The sequence below is a fragment of the Pithys albifrons genome, chromosome 7 (genome assembly GCF_047495875.1).
Source record: "Pithys albifrons albifrons isolate INPA30051 chromosome 7, PitAlb_v1, whole genome shotgun sequence".
Classification (NCBI taxonomy): domain Eukaryota; kingdom Metazoa; phylum Chordata; class Aves; order Passeriformes; family Thamnophilidae; genus Pithys; species Pithys albifrons.
In genome coordinates, this window is record NC_092464.1 from 14,100,959 (window position 1) to 14,121,344 (window position 20,386).

General features: G+C 38.9%; 1 protein-coding gene across 4 annotated transcripts in view; it reads right to left on the reverse strand.

Annotated features, from left to right (window-relative positions):
- The window catches only part of CCNY (cyclin Y), a 118,155-nt gene that overhangs the window by 42,026 nt on the left and 55,743 nt on the right, over nucleotides 1-20,386 (reverse strand). For 3 of the 4 annotated variants that reach the window (XM_071559897.1, XM_071559900.1, XM_071559898.1), the window contains exon 2: nucleotides 5,439-5,513. In XM_071559897.1, coding sequence (XP_071415998.1) covers nucleotides 5,439-5,513 — 75 coding nt within the window. Of the gene's footprint in view, nucleotides 1-895; nucleotides 4,799-5,438; nucleotides 5,514-20,386 lie in introns of those variants that run through there. The other variant, XM_071559899.1, reaches the window with a different exon arrangement.

A 20,386-nucleotide genomic window follows, 5' to 3' on the forward strand; every position in this document is an offset into this window, starting at 1 on the left:
GCAAGTTAATATGCGGTAAGCTACAGTCCAAGTTGGCAATGGATTAGCCATCCTTCACCAGCTCCCAGTGTGGGTACTCCTGAGCCACCAGTGCCTTCGTGTAAGGTACCTTGCTGCAAAGTGGCCTACACTCCTTTGCAGGTATGGAAGCACCTAAACAGCTACACCGCAGAGTTAGCGAGTTCTCATCACAGCTTACTGTGCACTAACTCCCACAGAGGGGCCATGAAACCATATGTATTACACCACTGCCTTCTATAATGATCAGGTGCAACCCTGAAACTATCACTCATGTCGGATGTAACAATGAAAATTTATTACTTTGGAGAGTATGAACCAGTCACCACAAGCAATGGTTGCAAGTGAAAGCCACAATTAGCCAAAACAGTCAGAAAGTAAACAGCAACAGCAAGGGAGATAGATGTATAGAGTCTTAATTGTCAGGCAAATGCTTATTACAGCTGATTAAATATAGTATATTTAATTTTTTTAAAGCACTTCCCCAATTAACTCACCCCACAGAGGGCCTGCAGAGCTCTGTTTCAGTGAAAACACCACAGCATTTAGGATACAGGTCTGGAGGCAACTAACACATAAATCAAACTGCAGGATTAAAATAATAATGGTTTCATGCTGTAGGTGATTAAATGCACTTTGGTGCACCATGATTTGAAAGCTATGGAACCCAATACACTTAGCAAAATAAGAGTGTTCATAATGGTGCCATAGCCTGTCCATTCCCTGTTGGATGCGAAGCCATTATTTGTGATTTATTATAAGCAAGCAATCTCACATAAACAAGGCTGTATGTGCGAATACTGTGAAATAATTGTGTTTAATGCAGACATAAAATTAAAATAAAAAAAAATAAGAGAAAACTTTTAAAAATCCTTACATAATTTTCCTCCCAGGGAGCAGAAAGGAGAATCACACATGACAGATGTTAGCCATGTCACTTAGAATATGCTCAGATCCACAATTATGGACATTGTATAAGAAACAGAATTAAAAAGGAACAGTGGAAAAATTCTGATCATCTAGTTAATAGTTAAACTACTTGAAATCCTGCTGAAACACTGCACTACAGTTAAGTACCACACACTGCATTTATCACCAGCAAGAGACATAAGTCATCTAAAGGGAGACAACACAATGATGGTAGATAGTCTAAGAATAGCCAAAGTATTTCTCTAGAATCATATATTGCAATGTACAGGCAGTAAACATTTTGATAAGCTGTGTGTAAACCTAGTATAGCACATAACTCAAAGTTAACACCTATTAACTGCAAGATTTTGAACACAGTTAAGTATTTAACAGTGTTTTAATAATAAGTAATTACACTGTATACAAAGTTCTTATGGGCAAAATAAGCCCACAATACAAAGACAGCCAAGTTTCACTTTAATCACCTTTTCTTCCCCTTTGTTTTTTTCTTCTATATTTTATCTTGTATCAATTATTCAATTCTCCATGAAAGTACAATCATCTATTTCCCAAAGCAAGCATATTACTTACAGCTCAATCCCATTTGCTATTTCCAGTCTCCAGAAGAATTATGTTAACATATTTATATACATCCCTCACTTCTCCCTGCTCAAGCACTTCTTGTACTGCACATCCTTCCAAGCACCACGCTGACCTCCTTTCCCTATTTTCCTTATATAAGAGAAAGTCAGTTAGCCTGGACTCTTGGATGAGGGACTACAAGAAGGCAGCTGTGCTCCTGGCTCACTCTGCCATAGCATAAGGCTCAGCTCTCTTCAGAACATTTGCCAATGGGGAATTGGACATAGTCAAAACCTGTTTGGTTACAACCACTCTCTTTTGTGATAATAACCCCCACTTCAAACAAGGGGAACCCAATTGTTGCTCAAGACAAAAGGTTATTCCTCCCAACCTAAAATGTCTGCAAAGAGGTAATTCCATCACTTGGGCTTCAGTCAATTTAAAAATGCTTTGCACTGTTTACATAGCTCAGTATGGTCTGCAGCAGAACAGAATGTCGTGTCAGAATTAACCAGCATTTTGCAGCATAAACTCCCAACTGAAATTCCAGGCTTTTGGGGTTTAGGCACAGGGTTTTGATGACGTGGAGCTCCACAGATCTGGACAGTTTAAACAACTAAACTGCTACTTTGTTTTTAACATTTTAAAACTTGAAAGTCAGAATGGAACTCTTGAAGTGGAACTTGAGACATTGCCAAATTATCTTAGTTTTCCTCACTCTGAGGTCGATGACCTGATCCTATTGCTGCAAGCACTTTCAACTGTTATTGTTGAACCTTCACAATAGTAGGGAAGTATCCTGAAATTAAAGGGAGTGAGGGAATACACACATACATGCACATGTGTGTATACGTACGTATGTATTTATTTTTCGTTAAGCTGTACTAAAAGCTTTCACTGTGCAATTTCTATAGACTATTATTTTAATGTTAACCTTATCAGGATCAAAGACAAAATTCTCAAGAATTACAACAATAAGAATGTCTTGCATTTTGGAGTTGGTAACTCATTTCTTTTTGTTTTGTCCAAGGAGACTGCTCCTAGTTGACATTAAAGACTAAGTGCAGCTTACTCCACTTCTATCCACATATATAAACACAATTTCAAAATCCTCTTTGTCTGAAGCCCATTGCTGCACTGATACTGCAAAATTTAGCCAGTACATTGAATGTGTAAAGCCCAGTCTAAGTTAGGAGAGGTGAATGGCTGGAACCCACCAACAGGAAAGATTATCAGCACACTGAAGGAGCAACCATTGCTGCCTTGCCATCATAAAGGAGTTACCTTGCTGGAGTGCTAAGGTTTAGAGACCATGGCTTCATCACAGTCACACACTGAATAGTGCATGGCTTTCCAGTCCTCTAGACCATCCAGCTTACTGGCCAAGCTCAGCAAGCAAGGGAGAACTTGCATAAAGCACTCACAGAAGTTAAGACATAAAAGCTCATATTCTTTACTAGCTCTCTAAACAGGGAAAATTCCTCCTGTATGATTCAGCATCTAGAAAGATTCAGCACTCAAAGAGATGGAAACATTTAGAAAAGCTACTTTAGTTAGGAATGGAATTAATATTTACTGTGACTAACTGTACTACATATTCATTGAATGCCCAGGTAATTAAGGATGCATTCAGACTACTAATAGGGACAGGATAGTTTGATGCTTAGTATGGCAACCAAGCTTCACAGAAAAAAGGGAACTGGAGACCATGTAATAAATAGAGATGCCATGTCCTGTCTCATTGTACTTGGGGCAGTCTGTTGCTCTTCACTCACGTGTTGACCTCAGCAGGTCAAGCACAGCTCTCATGCCAGGACACACTGAAAGACTACCAGTGAGGTTGAAAGAGTACAGGGTTATTAGAAAGACAAACATGGAACTGCCTGAAGATAACGTTGCCAAGTCACTCTAGCATATAGTGATGGACTTGGCCATTTCCCACTGTAAAATCATGTGATGTATGCTCACAGTCACAGCCAGATCTTGGATGAAACCTGGAATCCTGATGTCATTTGACTCTCTGGTATGTGTATTTTAGATGTCTGCAGGTCGTATCTATAGAAATATTTTCACTTACAGTCAACAGGAAGGTTTACCAGCCCAATACTATACAAGTAATGGAGCATGCCCAAGTTAAGTGTTGGCAACATTGCCAGCTCAGCTCTCCTCTTCTACACTGTCTTAAGAAGTCTTGAGGGTCCCATAGACTCCACAGCAGGCTGTCAGATTACAACCCTACACACCCTAAAAAAATTCTTCTATTTTCCCCTTTACAAGGGGGAATTGCATTTTGGCATTAGGCAACATCCTTGAACAGTGCAGTAACTCCTACAACTCACTTGGTTCAACAAGGGGCCCAAGGTACAGCAAAGCAAAATGCTTACAACTTAGTTGTCCCACCAGAACAGGACGGTTTTTGGCAATACATCAGTAGATAAATGTTTGCAGAATCCTTTTTCTTTTGCACAAACAAAATAACCTTTGTAATTTTTCGAACGTGACAAAGCACAGCTGAACAGATCTTACACTCCCGTTTGTAACGTTTCTACAGTGCTTTGCTAAATTCATTGTTCTTACTCAAAAATGTGTTCTTCATATTACTTAAACTACAACAAAGCTTCATACATAGACCAACTCTAGCAGGGGTGTAAACTGTATTTTTTATAAAATGCTTAACTCCATATTGCAACAAATTAACCACTATTACTACAAGAAAGAATAATCATCTGATCTGGTCAAAATTTTAGTTGCTGGACTTGGTCTATCTTGTCCTTTCTTTCAATAAGCTGTAACAAGAAACAAGTAGCATCCATGTGGGATTAAAGAGTTTCAGAATACTGCAAAATCACTCTAACATAGACATCAATCTTCATAACATAATGTACTATGGAAATATTATCATACTTGCTTTACAGACTACCAAACTAGATTAGTATGGGAAATCACATCCAAAATGATGCAACATGGCATTGACAGAACCAAGGTTGAATTCAAAAGGACAGTCTGAAGGGTAGATGAGGTACTCACATAATCAACTCTTCAATTAGGGCCTAACTGTATATCGTCTTTGTTCTAGTCATGCTCAAAAATTAGCAAAAAATATACAGTAAGTGAAAACTACATTTTTCAAGTGATGCATTTGACACTGCAATTTACTATGTAAATCAAAACCAGCATTTACAGGCAGCAGAAAGGAGGACAAAAAATTCATACTGAACAGTCAGAATTACAATGTAGAAACTGCTTTGAAAGTCTTGGTAGAAAATAATGTATTTTGCATCAATTATTCATCTACTTCTAAAACAACATGTCATACATGTCCAACAGGGAACAAAAGAGCCAGAGTAAATGGCTTCTATTCTGCTAAGTCTATCAAGAGGCTTGTTTGCAATTTCAGAGAGATCATTTTGTCTATCTATAAAAAAACCTCAATCGAACTCCATAGGATTATATCAAATCCACAATGAAAGGAGAAGAGAGAATGTTTGGGTAGGATAGGAGTTATTTTGTTATTAAAATATACTACTGAGCTCATTTGCAGTATCACTTAAACCAGAGAAACTCTGGGCTGTCTTCTTAGCTAATGTAAATGGGCATTTTCTCAAAAAAAGACTTTCCACACATTCTCCTGAAGCTTGACCTAATGTTCAGAGTTTAAAAAAAAACCAAAACCAAACAAAAAAATAAGAAACAGTTTAGGGGAAATATTTTTAAAATATAATTGCATTAGGCTTTATCCATATTTGTACTACCAGTCTGAAAAAACAATTAACTAAGGGTGTGACTACTTAAGCTCTAATATGATGCCTCTAAATGCCTCTTTTTTGGGGAAAAGGGGCAACTATATATTAAAAGACTATCACATGCATTCTAAAAAGGGTTTAGAGATAACAGCAATAGCAAATACTGTAATAAATTCAGTAACCTACCATCTGTTTGTGATTTACTGAGAAATATTGTACTGGCCCGTGGATGATCTGATGGGTTGAATTCCATGTTCAAATCTGGAAAGAAAGAACAGCACAAAACCATTTATGATTATCCAACAGCATACACAGATTTTCTTGTTCTTTTTAGTAAGACCAAGTTTACATAGTTAGGCAGCTACTGTAAAACAAAATCCATCTTGAGGCATGTTTTTTTATCCTTCTTCACACACATGGTTCTTTTTGGCATGTAAATCATTTGCATCAACACAGTTTTAGGATCAGAGTTCAGTTCTAAGGGCTGCTTTTGGATTAAGACAGATAAAGCAGCTTGAGAAATTTGTACACAAGAAATCAGGAATTTCCCATTTACCATCACTTTCTTCCCACCCTGCCCCAAAGCCACAGCTTAGGACAGGAACACAGCTTGTTGTATATAATTACAGAATAATTAAGCACTACAAACAAATGCACAACCCTCTAAAGATAGACAGTTTCCAAGATTAGACATGATTAAAGAAAGTAGTTATTGCAGCTGAATGTAAAGAAGTCTAGGTTGGGGTATTTTAAATGGTCAAGATTAGAAAGACTTGTAACTTTCACAGATTAACACATTCCTTGCTGTAACAACCAGGAAAAAAACAAACCACACCATGAGCAAACAAAATAAAACAAGAAAAATACAAAAAAACCCCACAAACAACTCTCCCTTCCCAAAAAATCCCAAACTAGTCCTAAAAAATATTTAGCAGGCTAAAAATTCAAATCTGTTATACATTGAACAAACTGCTGTGAATGCTGTTTTCCCTTCCAAGGATACAATCCACTTGATTTACTTGTTCCCTAACTCAGTTCCTGTACCATTTTGTCAAAGCTCACATGCCTATATCCAGTGGAAAACATGGTGCTAAAACAGTACACAAACTTTTTGCATTTCCTTTCTCTCCCAGTGTGGCTGTCTCAGCTTTAGTGCTCTGACATTCTCTTCATCTCCAAATACACATTCTCTTACATTTGATACAGGCATTTATGTAAGACCACACATGAGCACTGATACATTTCTCTTCTGTGGTTATCCCAGGCTTTCTACAATTCTCTCACTCCCCTTTCACATCTCTGAGAAAGTTCAACAAAACCAGCAATTAAGCCTCAGGTCTTAAGAAAACAAAGTCTTTTCATCCAGGGGTCGAATTCTTTTCTCTACAGCTTTCTCTGTTCCTTCACCATCCATCATCATATTCTGCTCTTCTTTTCCCTTTTATTTAATAATTTACTAGGTCTTCCAGTTCCCTGCTTTTTTTCTCCTGACCACACACCTCTCTAAAATGTACTTTCTATCTGTACTTTTCCCTTTTTTGCTCTCTTGGTTTCCTTTTTATGTCCCCGCATTCTGCAAGCCCATGAGATGAGCAGCCCAACATGCTGCTGCTACCTGAGCATAACTTCTGGAAAAAACATGATCTCCTTTCCTACATGGAAGAACCCAAAAACAAAGAAGTGCAATTCCTCAGTTGCAGAAGGATATTATTATTATTATTATTATTATTATTATTATCATCATCATCATCATCAGTGCCACAAAAGAAAAGATATCTAGGAATTTCAGAGGAAAACCATTTTGATACTCCCAGAAACCACAGACAAGTTTGGAGATCCTAGGAATGTCATCTTATGCTACGAATTCTGACTTCAAAGGGCTGTGAATTAGAATGTTTCCATGTTACCCTCTGCATCTCATTTATATATACAGAATAAAAAATAATCACCAATTGTGATAGTTGTGGTAAAGATGCTTTCAATTCAGGCCAGTTCTTGCATTAAGCAGAATTCAAGATGCTTTTCATTAAGTGAAGAGTAATCAGCATTTAAAAATGCAGAATACATTGTCCTTTATCATCTTGTCTTCCAACAAGCACATCACCAAAAAAAAAAACCCAGCTCTTTTCTTTTTTAAACCACTACAGATACTTTTTTTGCAAATATTTCCAAGTACAACAGTGCAAATACAGTCAATAAAATAGGACCAGCCACATGAAATTGAATCCATCTTACAAAACAATGGACAACAGAAGAGCACTTTGTTCCTTCAAGCCTAGAAAATTATCTGCTCAAGGAGTAATAACAACCTGGTACAGGCTCTCGGTTTGTTTGCAGGACTGAAAAGAAAGAAAAAACAATTACCACATCTTGCAGTCAAGTTGAATCTCTAAGATTCCTGTGCTACAAGAGGCTATTTTGCAGAAGCAATAAACCAACAGAGGACTTAAAAGTCTTTCTGAAATAAACCCCACGAACTACCAAAAAGCACTGGCTCTCAGAAAAACTTGTTCTTCTGAGAGGAGCTGAAAGGTGGCCAGCAAAACCCCATCTCAGCAGTTGCAGAGGCCAGTCCAGGGATTCTGAACCATCTTGGAAGAGGGAGCTGCCCACAGACAGGGAACCAGTGGCTCCTTCCCACTGCTGAACCCCACAAAGCACCTCATGTCCTCTTCCCTCCACATCCCTTCTCTCACATCCTCCCCAGCAACAGCAACCTCCTAACACATCATCTGTCTTTCTCAAACTGTCTGCACAAAAATCAGAGGAGAACACGGGTATGGGGAAGGATAAATCCTGTTTTACCCAGCCCAAGCTGACCAAAAGAGGACAGGTGCTGCTGCGAGAGGCTGGCTCCCCACCTCCTCTGAGGAACAGCACAGGTCTCATGGGCTTGCAGGCAGAAGAAAGGACTGTTTGGGATGTACCTGCAACTTGGCCACTCCCAGCTCCTCCAGGGAAAAGTATTAGGCAAATCTAAGCATCCCACAGGCCACCTGTGGGACCACATCACTGCAGGCCCCCACTGCTGGCACACAGGAGTATTGGCATGGATGAAGTTTCATAATATGTGAGTAAGATTTCAGTCTCTGGTTGTTCTTAGGTGTCTTAAGTCATTGTACAGCTTGAAAACAAATGTCTTTTAGACTATGACAACAGATTCTTACAGACCTGTCACTAGAAACTGTGTTACAGAGGAAAAGAGATCAAACTGCAGATATACAAATACCTGAAGCCAGTACCTCATCACCAAAGGGCGTTTTCCATCATAAGATTAATTCCATCAAACATACACATAAACAAAATAATACTCATACTGCTTTAGTGTTACTAGTAGCTCTTTCTAGCGTTTGAAAAGTACCATGAAAACCAGCCATAACTGGAAAGATTTACCCATTTTGTAATGAAATAGTCAAAGACAGAGATTTAAACTCACACAAGCAACACTCAATTATTCAAAAGAAAGGAAAATGAAAGACAGAATTTCAATTATTGAAATCAGCACAAAAATGTTCTTCAGTCTGCTCTGTAACTCATTATAGCTCTCAAAGGAAAGACTTACAGTGGGTACTTCTTCCAAGAGTTACCCAGCACACCAAAAGCAGCTTTTTAGAAAAAGCCACTGTTTCATAGACAGTCCAAAACAGAAATCTTTCACAGTAGATGTTCTTTCCAGTTAAACAGGTTTGGAATATTTTTCTACATCTTGTACAAGTTCAAAGATCAAGTTGTTAGTTTTTTTTTTTTGTTACTAAAGGACTAAGTTTATGCAAAATACAACTCACTATCTGTAAATACCTAAACAGTTTGATACCCCATGAAAATTTCAGGGGTTTTGTCTTCTCAGGATTAGGAACCAAAGACTTGTGTCTATAAATACACGTATACATACACATGCATATATCTATAGATAGATAGATTTATATTTAAATGCAAGCCAATGTTTGGTTAGCCAAGGCAAAGTCAGACTCAGGTACGCTTCAGCTAAGAGATCATGAGTCTAAGAGAATTCAAAAAATTTTGAAGAATTTGGGCAAGAAGTTACAAATGCATGCAAATATACTTAAGGTTGTCATCCTCTTATTTGCTTAACAGCAGCCAGAATAATTTATTATAATGGCCATTATGATTTACCACATCAAAATAGATTCACTCTCCAAGAAAAACAAAAAAGGAGTAGATTTTGCATATAACTTAATTTGGTATGTAACTGTGCTGAAGTTTCAGATAACCACCAGAAGAGCACAATGAGATTCATCCTAAACACCATGAGAAACTTAGTTCCTAAACCTACAGCAGCTGCTTTCAAATATGGCCATACAAAGAAGCAAACTGTAAAATAGTTTGCTTTCAGACTTGGACTAAAGCCCAGGCAAGATTTTAAATCTTAAAACAAGATCTTAAAAAGCATTACTGAGACCAAAAATACTAAATACAGCTTCAGTTTGCACTTTTTAAAGAACAAAAAGGGTAAGAATAAAGTTTAGATGAGTGTAAAGGCCAAGCTACAAGAATGGCAGGCTGCTGAAAATGCCTTCAAATGAGACTCTGAGTTGAAACTCTTTAGCAGATGAAAAAGGAAAACTAGGAGGGATCTGCAGTTCACATGTAACTTCATAAGTACTAAAAGCTCTCTCTCATCTACCACACAGGATAACAAAAAAAGTGGAGAACAAAAGCAGAGGAAAAGATCTTAATTATGACCTTTGATGAAAAAAGAGGGAGGATAATTAGGTACTGAAGCTCCACACCCAAGGAACATGCACTCAACTTATCTGGATGTTTTCCCTTTCTAGAAGACTGCTCCAGCCAAACATCTTTGGGCTTTAGTCCAGCATGAGTATTCAGGGTCAATTTAAGAATAACTTATGCAAGTTACTGACTTATGATTCATATGCAGGTCAGATCAGATGATCCCATGGGCCTCAAGTGTAAGTTCTATAAAATCTTCAAAAATAGCAATATTTAAATTATTAAGTACAAAACCTCTGCAAATCCCAGTGGAACATCTGTAAACTTTCTAAAACTGCATGAAACTCTACTGCAATTCTTCAGAAAGAGCTAAATTTTCAGACTTGTGGTCAGAATACATTATGCAAGATAAAAACAGTCAAGGATGAGACTAAACCTCTCATGGCAGAATTTTAATTGAAAAACAACTGCTTCTTCAGCTCATGAGTCTATTGCAATAGAAACAGGCATGACAAGAGGATGAAGGATGGGTGCTGTAGCAACCAACTTCCGAGCAACACACATCAAAGCTTCTGCCGTGACACAAACAGGAAAAACCAACACAGTCGCTGCTTTTCCAACAGTGCACGTGGGCTGTGTCAGGTCTGAAAATGTGTTTATTCTGTCAGAAAAATAAGATGTTATTTCCTTTCTTGTGAACAATGAAAGGTAAGCTTGCACTGCCAAAGCTCTGATGCTGATTTGATAACAGACTAAAGGCTAAAATGAGTAAAACACTGGCTTTAGGCTTACACAGTTCTGAAGTAATCTGGTGAAATTACTTTCTTTCCTTCCCTTCACCCCTGGGACCACAGTCTATCACTGCCACTGCACAGCCACCACTATCATTAGAGACAGTGCCTGTATTAATGACCTATCATATGCTTAAAAAGAAGAAACCAATCCGTGTTTCTTCCTCCTGTAAGGTTTACTTCTTTTTTTTTTTCCAGTTATTTAAAGGGACTTTGGGTAAGAAAAGAACATCCTTGTCCAGGGCATGTTGCAGAGGAAACTGAGCTGACCAGCTACTAGACAAATTTCTTTTTTTCTTTGCCATCTTTTCTCCCTGCCCTGAGCCTGACATTACAGTGTGACTGCCTGGTATCGTCTGGTGGCTGGAAAACAAGCAAAGCACCACAAAGGTGCTTATCAAGCAATTACAGGAATGCAAGCCAGGAGCAGTGTGTAAGCCCTACACGTTTCCAGGAAGTGTGTCGAAACAAGAGAAAACAATCACCACAGGAGCAAAGGGAAAGGGAAGCACAGGTGACCCAAGGGAATGGAACAGTTTCATAGAGATGTCAAGGACGTGGCTTTCCATGTACCCTGATGTGGGTGGGAATCAGCATGGCTGTGCCTCCCTTGCCTATGCCACGCAGCACCTGAGATGTTATTTGTCCAGCTGGCAGAAAGAGCAAAGTTGTTGCTCCATCCAGCTCTCAGTGTACCAGCCTGTATGAACCAGCTGATGTCATCTGCAGGAAGAGAAACAGAAACAGTATTCTCCAGGGACAGACAGGGAAAGAAGTTTCCTCAACACTGAGCCTAGAAAAAACTGCTGAAATAAATTTCAGGAGTCTCATGAAAATCTCATTACATCTTATGCCTTTCTGCTTCTTTCTTACTCTGGTGGGCTCCTCCCCTCTATTAACAGCAATTAACCACATGTACACTAATGAAAATACTCCCTCAAACATTACTATGTTATTATCATTCCCTCAGGAGTTGGTAAGAGTTAAAGGACTCCTCAGCTAAGAGGATCTCCCTCATCTATCTCCAGTCAAACGAAGCCAAAAATAAAGACTGAAACAGAACAGAGAGCAAAGAAACTAGACTGAAAAAAGCAATCTCTCACAATTATTATCCATTATCTTCGATAATGTTTTAAATCACCATAATTTATGCAAAAGAGGCCGATACAGTCTTACATTCAGAACACCCTATGACTAAACCAAGTAGCAAAGTTTCCATCTGAGATGTCTGTACATCACTCTCTCTGAAACTGGAATGCACCAGATACTGGGACTAAAATAATTCACTGGGACAAATAGATAAAGCACTGGGATGCTTTCTATTCAGCGGTTTTATAACTTTCAAGACAAAATAAGACTGAATGGTATAGGTGGATTTCGCTGGCTAAGAACCATAACTGCACCTGCTTTTACACTAAAGCTTCCAAGATGCGAGATCCACTACTAAAAGTTTCAGCTCATGTCATTCAAACATGACACAACCACGGCACGAAGATTTACCAGTATCAGACCGTAAAATTTATCTGTTCCTTTTTACAGTACCTCATGTCCAACGTTAGCAGTAACTAAGCTACCACAAGTGAAAATGCCTCTCGGCTGCTTGCAGTATCCTTGTAAGAACGAATGTTACTGATCGTGTTCCAGTACAATTTAACAGGGATTATGAAAGAAAAGAAAGTTGGAAATTGGAAGGCTTTCAAGAGCCAGTTGGCTGGAAGGGTAAACTCCTTCAGGTTTGGCTAGGTCACTGGAAAAACTTGGATATGATCTTTGCTACCCTGGAGCTATGGTATTCTCTGCCTTCCATTCCAAGCAAACATTGGCACGACATTTCTCAGCAAGCTCCAATTACACGGTGACTCTGTTCCAGGCTCTGCTCTGATCTTGGTTTTCGAGGGAGACAGAGATAGTTCACCAACAAAAGGAGCCCTCTGTGGCAAATAATACTCGTTTCTGTACAGTTATTCCTGACCAACCAGCCAAGTAAGAACACAAAGCAGTTATCATGGGCACAGCTGTATTTATTTTCTCTTCTACAAGCAAAATCACAGATATAACTTCCCACAGGCAGAACAATATTTGTATCCAGGATTTTAAGTTTTGTATCATTTTTCAGGATTTGCTTTCCCTTACACAGCAGTCTCTCCCAAATAACTAGACATATCTCAAAAGCAAATTAAATTATTTGACATTACGTGATACGTAAGTCTCCGTTTTAAATGTCCCCTTGTATTAGAACATGAAAGATACCAATTAAATCTTCTTCCTCTCAAGTTCATCTCATGAAAGCTTTTCAGATAATCCAGTACTACAGTTATAGTTTTTGCTTTACCTCTAACCAAAATTAATTTTTGAAGTTTGATTGATATATAAGACAGAATATAAGAAAAAAATAATAATGCAAACATTTACCCATTTCCTCTCCCTCAGGAAAACAAATGGCAATAGACAATTTCACCACACTACATGAAGAGTTCAGCATGGACTGAAGAGAGCAACAATTCAGTGCTATTATTCTGTGAGATTCAGAGAGGGACAATTCTGTGCTTTTATTAGCTGAGGAGCATCCCCCTTTAAACCCAACTGGCCACTGTAAAAAGTGCCCAACACAACATATAAGGCTTTGCATACTTGTATTTCCATCATACTCAAATACAGCTCCTCTGGCTTTTTGAGTGTAACATAGAATCATTGAATTACAGAATTATTTAGGTTGGAAAATACCTCTAAGACTACTGAGTTCATCCACTACCCCAACACTGCTGAGTTCACCACTAAACCACATCCCTAAGTGCCATATCTACATGTCTTTAAAATACCTCCAGGGATGGTATTATCAGTGACAGGCTACACAGTTCAATGATGCCTACAAAGACAATGCTTCAAATGCAGAAGCATGACTTTCTGGCAACCTTATTTCCATAGCAAACATCCAAGCAGAAAGTTGAAATAAAACCACTTTTTAAATGTCAATGTTTTAAGATTGAAACATTATATACTGTTTCTGGTAGAAGTTAAAATCAAGGAGAAAATCTAAGTAAAAGTAGTCCAAAATTAATAGTGTGTAAACAAATATCAACTGGAAGAATATACTCTACTACTTTTTAAGATGTCTAAATATGCTTTTAAATTTTTCTTTTGCCTTTTCATGATCAATTTCTTCAATTACCCAATCTAAATTTATCTTGACCAAATTTACTGCTAAGGTATTAGAACAGGTTGGAAGATGGGAAAAATTTTAAGTTCACTACTCAGTCCTTTTTCACATTGTAACAAAAAAGAACTAGTAGTCAAAACAGAGATCCTACTTAAAAACACTGCAATTTATTAAGTTATTTTAAAAAGTTAGCTATATGATTAATGGAATGTAAATATTTGAGCAGGTTTAGATAAGGATTGAAAGGAGAAAAAAATTTTTGAAATTTTCAAGTTTTTCCTTTAGTGCTCTTTCAAGTCTTTGGAACATGTTCATGATGTGGACACTGCAGAAATTGAGGGCCACTCCTTAGAACCTACACCTGAAGACAGCTGAGGACATAATGCAGGCTGGAGTCAGGCTAACAGATTGACCTTTTTCTTCAAACCTATAGCTCAAGGGAGGACTTCACTGTTACTGCTGAGGGTGGTTGTGGATGTCCCAACCTTGGAAGTGTCCAAGGCCATGTTGAGTTAGGGCTTGAGTAACCTGGTCTACTGGAAGTTGTCCTTGCCCATGGCAGAAGGGTTTGGGACTAGATGATCTTTAACGTTCCTTTCAACCCTTACCATTCCATGGTGACTCAACCACCTCCCTGGGCAGCCTGTTCCAGAGCTTGATAACCCTTTGCAGCGAAGAAGTGTTTCCTAATGTCCAATTTAAACTCCCCTGGCACAACTTGAGGCCATTTTCTCTCGTCCTATCACTTCTTACTTGGGAGAAGACACTGCCCCCCACTTGGCTACAGCCTCCTGTATGCCAGTTGCATAAAGCATAAGGTTGCCCCTGAGGCCTCTGTTCTACAGGCTAAACAATGACAGTTCCCTCAGACACTCCTCCTAACACTTATGTATGCTCCAGACCCTTCACCAGCTTCACTGTCCTCCTTTGGACATGCCCCAGCACCTCACTGCCATAAAGCATGATTCTTCTGACAGTACCCTAAAACACCTGAAGAGTAGACCAAATAAAATATAACAATAGAATGCAGCACAGTCTATTCAAAAAAGCCCGTTCTTTGGATCAAAGTATCTTGACATAAAAGTGTATCACTTCATCAGGAAAATCTAAGTCCAGCAAAGCAGAACAACTTCTCAAAGGTACCTCTAAGACTTTCCAGTTAAAATTAGCAAGAATGACGACAAGCAGGTGTGTGTGCACGTCTCCTTTCCTGCCTGCCAGCCAAAGACATGCTACAGCACAAAGGACATCAACAAACATTCAGTTGAAAACTGTCCTCCCAGAAAGCCTCCACTCTTCTAAACAATATTTTTTTTAATTTTTTTTCAACAGAACCTAGCCCAAGAATCACAACTGGACCCAAAACTTGTTCATATGCAGGATATTCGGGGACATCAAGCAGGCATGTGCTGAAATACAGACAAACTGACTCCAGAATGGGGAAAAACATTTCCTAAGACATACATTACTGGTTTTCATGGACAAAAATTCATTCTGAAACACCAGTTTCATTATACTGAGATTATTACCAGAATTTTGGAATGAAAAAATTACACTGGGACAGCAAGAGGAGCCCGGTGAGACCACCACATATGAGACCTCACGTCGCTTTTGGCACCGAGGACGAAGCAGGTTTCAGCCCAGCAGACACAGGCAGTCTGAGAGAGATGCAGTAGATGCAGCAGCCTCCCTCAGGGGTCTCAGAATGCAAACAACCACCTGCCTCACTCATCTGGATGAACACACTTTTAGTGGCACACAGGTGAAGCCAAGTGAAGCTGGTTTAACACTTCTCATCAAAAGGCAAGGAAAGACTCTTGACATTTCAGTTCTGCTATTGAAGTTCAAAGATGGGGTAAGGTTTGCCATCATTTTTTCAGAACAGTCTGCTCTGAACATTTTAAGTAATATAAACAATAACATGAAGACATTATTCTCAGAAAATCTTTTTTTTCCCAATAATTATACATGATGTGGGTGCACCAAGTAATACAAGACGGTGAAAGAAACTCCAGTGCAGATTTTAACAGCATCTTGCTTTGCACCTCTGCTTTGCTGTGCATCCCCCATCACTACTCATTTTCTCACAGGTGACCTTTCCATTTTGTAACTAAACAACACCTTGAGGCACTTGACAACACAGTACTCAAGTTTCCCAGTTCCACCTTCTCTCTTAATCACCTTCCTTGATTAAATGCCAGAGCCAGCTAACACATACCAGAAGTGACTGTATCACCAGGCATCCCCTCAGGAGCATCTCCCCATTCCAACGGCATTTCTGCATAAGGCAGCAGAATGTCACCACATGAATAACTTCATCAACTGCTTCCAGTGGTATTATTAGCACCTTAACCACTGCCTACTTTTGTCAGAGTCACTCATGGCCCACTTAGGGCACACGTAGAACAAAAGGAGCTAAGCCACTGTCCTAATAACCTCAAACTGAAAGTCACACATTTCTCTAATGCCCCTGTGACACTAAGCACCAAAAATGCTCTCTCCCTAATGCACTTTTACTTAATTTCTACACCATTTTACAATGAATTTACGCTGCCCTGTTCGATCCAAAGGTAGACAAAACGGAATATAAAAGGTTGTGACATTTGATTTTTTTTTATCTTATTTTTCTCCACATAAATGTATCAGAAAAAATTACATTATGATCACTTACTACTCACTATAATTACTTTACATGATACATGTAAAATCTTCTAGATATAAACACGGTATCATTACAGACCTGAAAAAATTACATCAGCTGTTACCATACCAAATTCCTTTACTTTTTGTGTCAAACAGTAGTACCATGCTCTGCACCAAGAGACATCAAGCCATCCATGCCCCAGGTGAGGCTGGCTGTGAACCCAGCCGCTCTTGCCACAGATTTAACCCAGAGGTTGGCAGCTGGCAGGGAATTATTTGTCACTGAGCCAAACATGCAATACCAGTCAGCAGAAGTGTTGGCTTAACCTACAGCAAAGTGAAGCAACTTTACTTGAAGAAACGGATCAATACAAAGTCATCAGCATAATCATCATCATTTCACAGCTGAGCTGACATAAGCCTGAATCTTACATTGAAGCATTATCTGCAGTTTTGCACCAGGGTGTACACATTTCACCATTCTTAAAACAGACATTACTGCCACACAAATCAGTAAGAAAGTGAATGACCTCAAGGATGCATTATGTTCTGAAAATCAGGACACAGGAGCTTGAGTTGCAGCTCAACTCTACAACTTGAAAAAGGCACCTCATAATAGTGATTCAAGTTCTGAGGAGCCCTCACACCAGCCCAGCAGGGTAGGATGAGTTTACCCTTGCTCATTCCTTTACAGAAATTATTTTTTAAAATGCCAGGGAAAATGGCATCTTTCCAGGCCCTCTTCTTTTTTCTTTTGCTTCCCTACTGAGCTGTGTGACCTAAAGTTAAAGTAAGTAGGTAATCTGTGAAATACAAAGAGGAAAATATCAATCCTGGTTTCTCAGAAAATTTAGTGCAAGTGTATTATACAACACTTACAAAGGTACATCTGTGACCTCAAGGGCAGCAGCTGCTTTTTTAATATGCAAAACCATAATTTGCTATCTTTTCTGAGGGGCGCCACAGGATACTTGGTAAACTACAATAACAGGCTTTCAATTTTCCACCTGCGGATTTGTATTCACATGGCAAACAAATTACCATGAAACCAAGATACAGTGTTAAAATCAAACATACACATTGCCATCTAAAACTGGAAGTAAATAATATCAAAAACCTCTCTAATGAATGAATCTCTACATCTGGGCATGTGTGCAAAATCCCACAAACACACACAGCTGAAGCACGTGTGCATGTACATGCACACACCTGAGCCTCTGAGCGCTTCCACTGCTCAGGTGTCCTGCTGTCCCGACACCCAGGGGGCTCAGCCTCATTAAAGGCTGATGGCAGAACATGTACAATACAGCTTGCTGAACATCCATCCACATCATCAGCACACAGAATTCAGACACTAAAGCTTCTAAACCCCTGTGACTTCCACACTCACACATCCCATATACCAGGCAAAAAAAATGGAGCAAGAAGAGGGAAAACAATAAATAAACTCTAAAGAAAAGGTATACAGCTCTTTAACTGACATTTATTCTCAGTCTATAAGTTCTTTAATTGACATTTGTTCTCAGAAGATCCAGCTCAGTCATTAAGTGCTGATCTTGGAGAACAACAGAGTATGTTGCAAAATTGTCACTGTAAGAGTTACCGTTTCCAGTGTGATAAAAAGCAGTATATTGATATTTTGCTATTTCCTGGGAATTTACAACAATCTAAAACACCTTCATCTACCTTCATTGTGATTTACGATATTAATCTCAATATTTGTATAGCTTTTAACAACAACAGAAAAGTCTTAAATTTACTTTTAAATCAAAACCATACAGAAATGTTCTTTTCTCCTAAATATGAAATGATTCCTAAGATTATATTGGCTCAATGCCCAGGACAAGTAACAATTCAGTCCCAGAGCAGCAACTAGTTTCAGATCCAGTACCTTGCAACTATCCAGCCCTTAGTAAGAGCCCTGGGCAACTGGAAAAGGGATAAAAGCAACTTCCAGTTTTCTCTTTTTCCAAGTCAGGTAGACACAGAGACTGCATATAATATTCAGGTCTTGAGGCTGACCTGATCAGCCACAACCAGTGCAGCCATTCTAAATTCAGGCAGACAAATCCTTACCAACTCAAATCCAGAACAGGGATACCAGGGCCACTGGTAAAAAGGGGGAAGGTCCCTGTGAAAAAGCAATCCAAAGACAAGTCTCAGAGAACACATGCAAGGTTAAATTATGCGCAGTAGGGACAAAAAAGTTGACAAGGGTACTGCTATTTCCACTACAGATGAGGAACTGAGGCAAAGGAACAAAGTCAATGCAGCTTTAAAATCCCAGTGCCATTTTGCACTTAGTCCACAGCTCTCTAGATCAGATCCCAAGCCTTGAAGAAGAGCACATACTTACGGGATCACAGGACTGTCTTGCCCAAACTTTGAAGTTACTTTTAGATGTCTAACTCAGAGCTAATCATCCAGTTGCCCTTCAATCCGCAAAGTATGCACTTTTAGAAGTGCCTTTTTTAGTGGGTATTTTACAGAATCCTAAAACAAATGTTTGGGATAGAACAGACATGTCATACTCTGGACATACAGACTCTTTTCCACTGATTGTACATGGAATCAGTGGTGACAAATTCAGACTAAACCAAAATTCATTCACCTAAAGTTAAACCAAATTAACCTTCTCTTGGTTATGACATTTCTTATTCGACTGTGTCACCGAGGACAGGCCACTGACTGGTCACTCTGCATTGTGAATGAAGCTTGGACTCCTTGCCCTCACATCACTCTCTCCTTTGATATCCTACATACACAATCTTTCATTTCACAGACAAGTCAGTCTGGATTCCTAGAGACCATCTTTCCTTCCCTGCACTGCCTGATGCATTGCTTGGACCAGTCCAGTCTTGATACAGGATAAGGCAGGAGTCTTCAGAAACAGCACATGGTCATGTAATTTAAGAAAACAGGGAAAGACAGAGCAAATTTCCTTGATTCTGTCTAATCTTGAAAGTTCCAGAATCAGTTTTCCTTCCTTAATCTTTCAAGTCTTTACTCAAAACCATGAGTACACAGGAAGCTTGCTTCAACATCGAAGCAAAACCTGTTGTCCTGAGAAGCTTTCCTGATTCAGAAGATGACCTTTGAATGTGTCAAGTAACGTCATCAAACAACTTGGTCTCTCTTGTTTCTCAGGCACATCAGAGACAGACAAAGTTGGACTTCCCTTATCTTTCTTGATACATTTATTGATAAACATAACAGAGAATTAATTAAAATATACATAAAATAATGTACCACACTAACCCAGTCATCATTCTAATCATTCACATTGACACTATGTACTGCTTTTTTATTAAACAGTAGCTTATTTCCAGATTATGGGAACTGTTCCATGTACCAAGGCTACTGGAAAGATACATGCAAATGTCAGACCAAATGTAATGTAACATTTTTGAACAAACACTCCCTATTATTGCCTGGCAGGGAAATGCTAATTTAACTCACCAAGTTCAGTTCTTCTGAGTTTTTTTTTTCCTTAAATAGCTCAACACATTCAAATGTTCACTGCCAAATTCAGACCTGTGGTCAACCCATTAGACAGATATACTGCAAGCAGCAACAGTGAACTGGTACCACAGAGCAGCTAAAATCCCCTTGTGTGACTTTAGAACACTGCTTTCAGAGTTGCTATGAGAAAAGAGAACTAGAAAGAAGATATATTAAATCAGAAAAGATAATACCTAATGCAGCATGCTAATCAGAATGATTTCATCAAGTCTTCTCTAAGACAATCTACTGAGGGAATCTACTGACAGGGAAGAACAACCACATCATTAGCAATTTGTACTGCTGTCAGGAATGCATTTAGTCACACCATAGATTAAATGTTTAAGCAA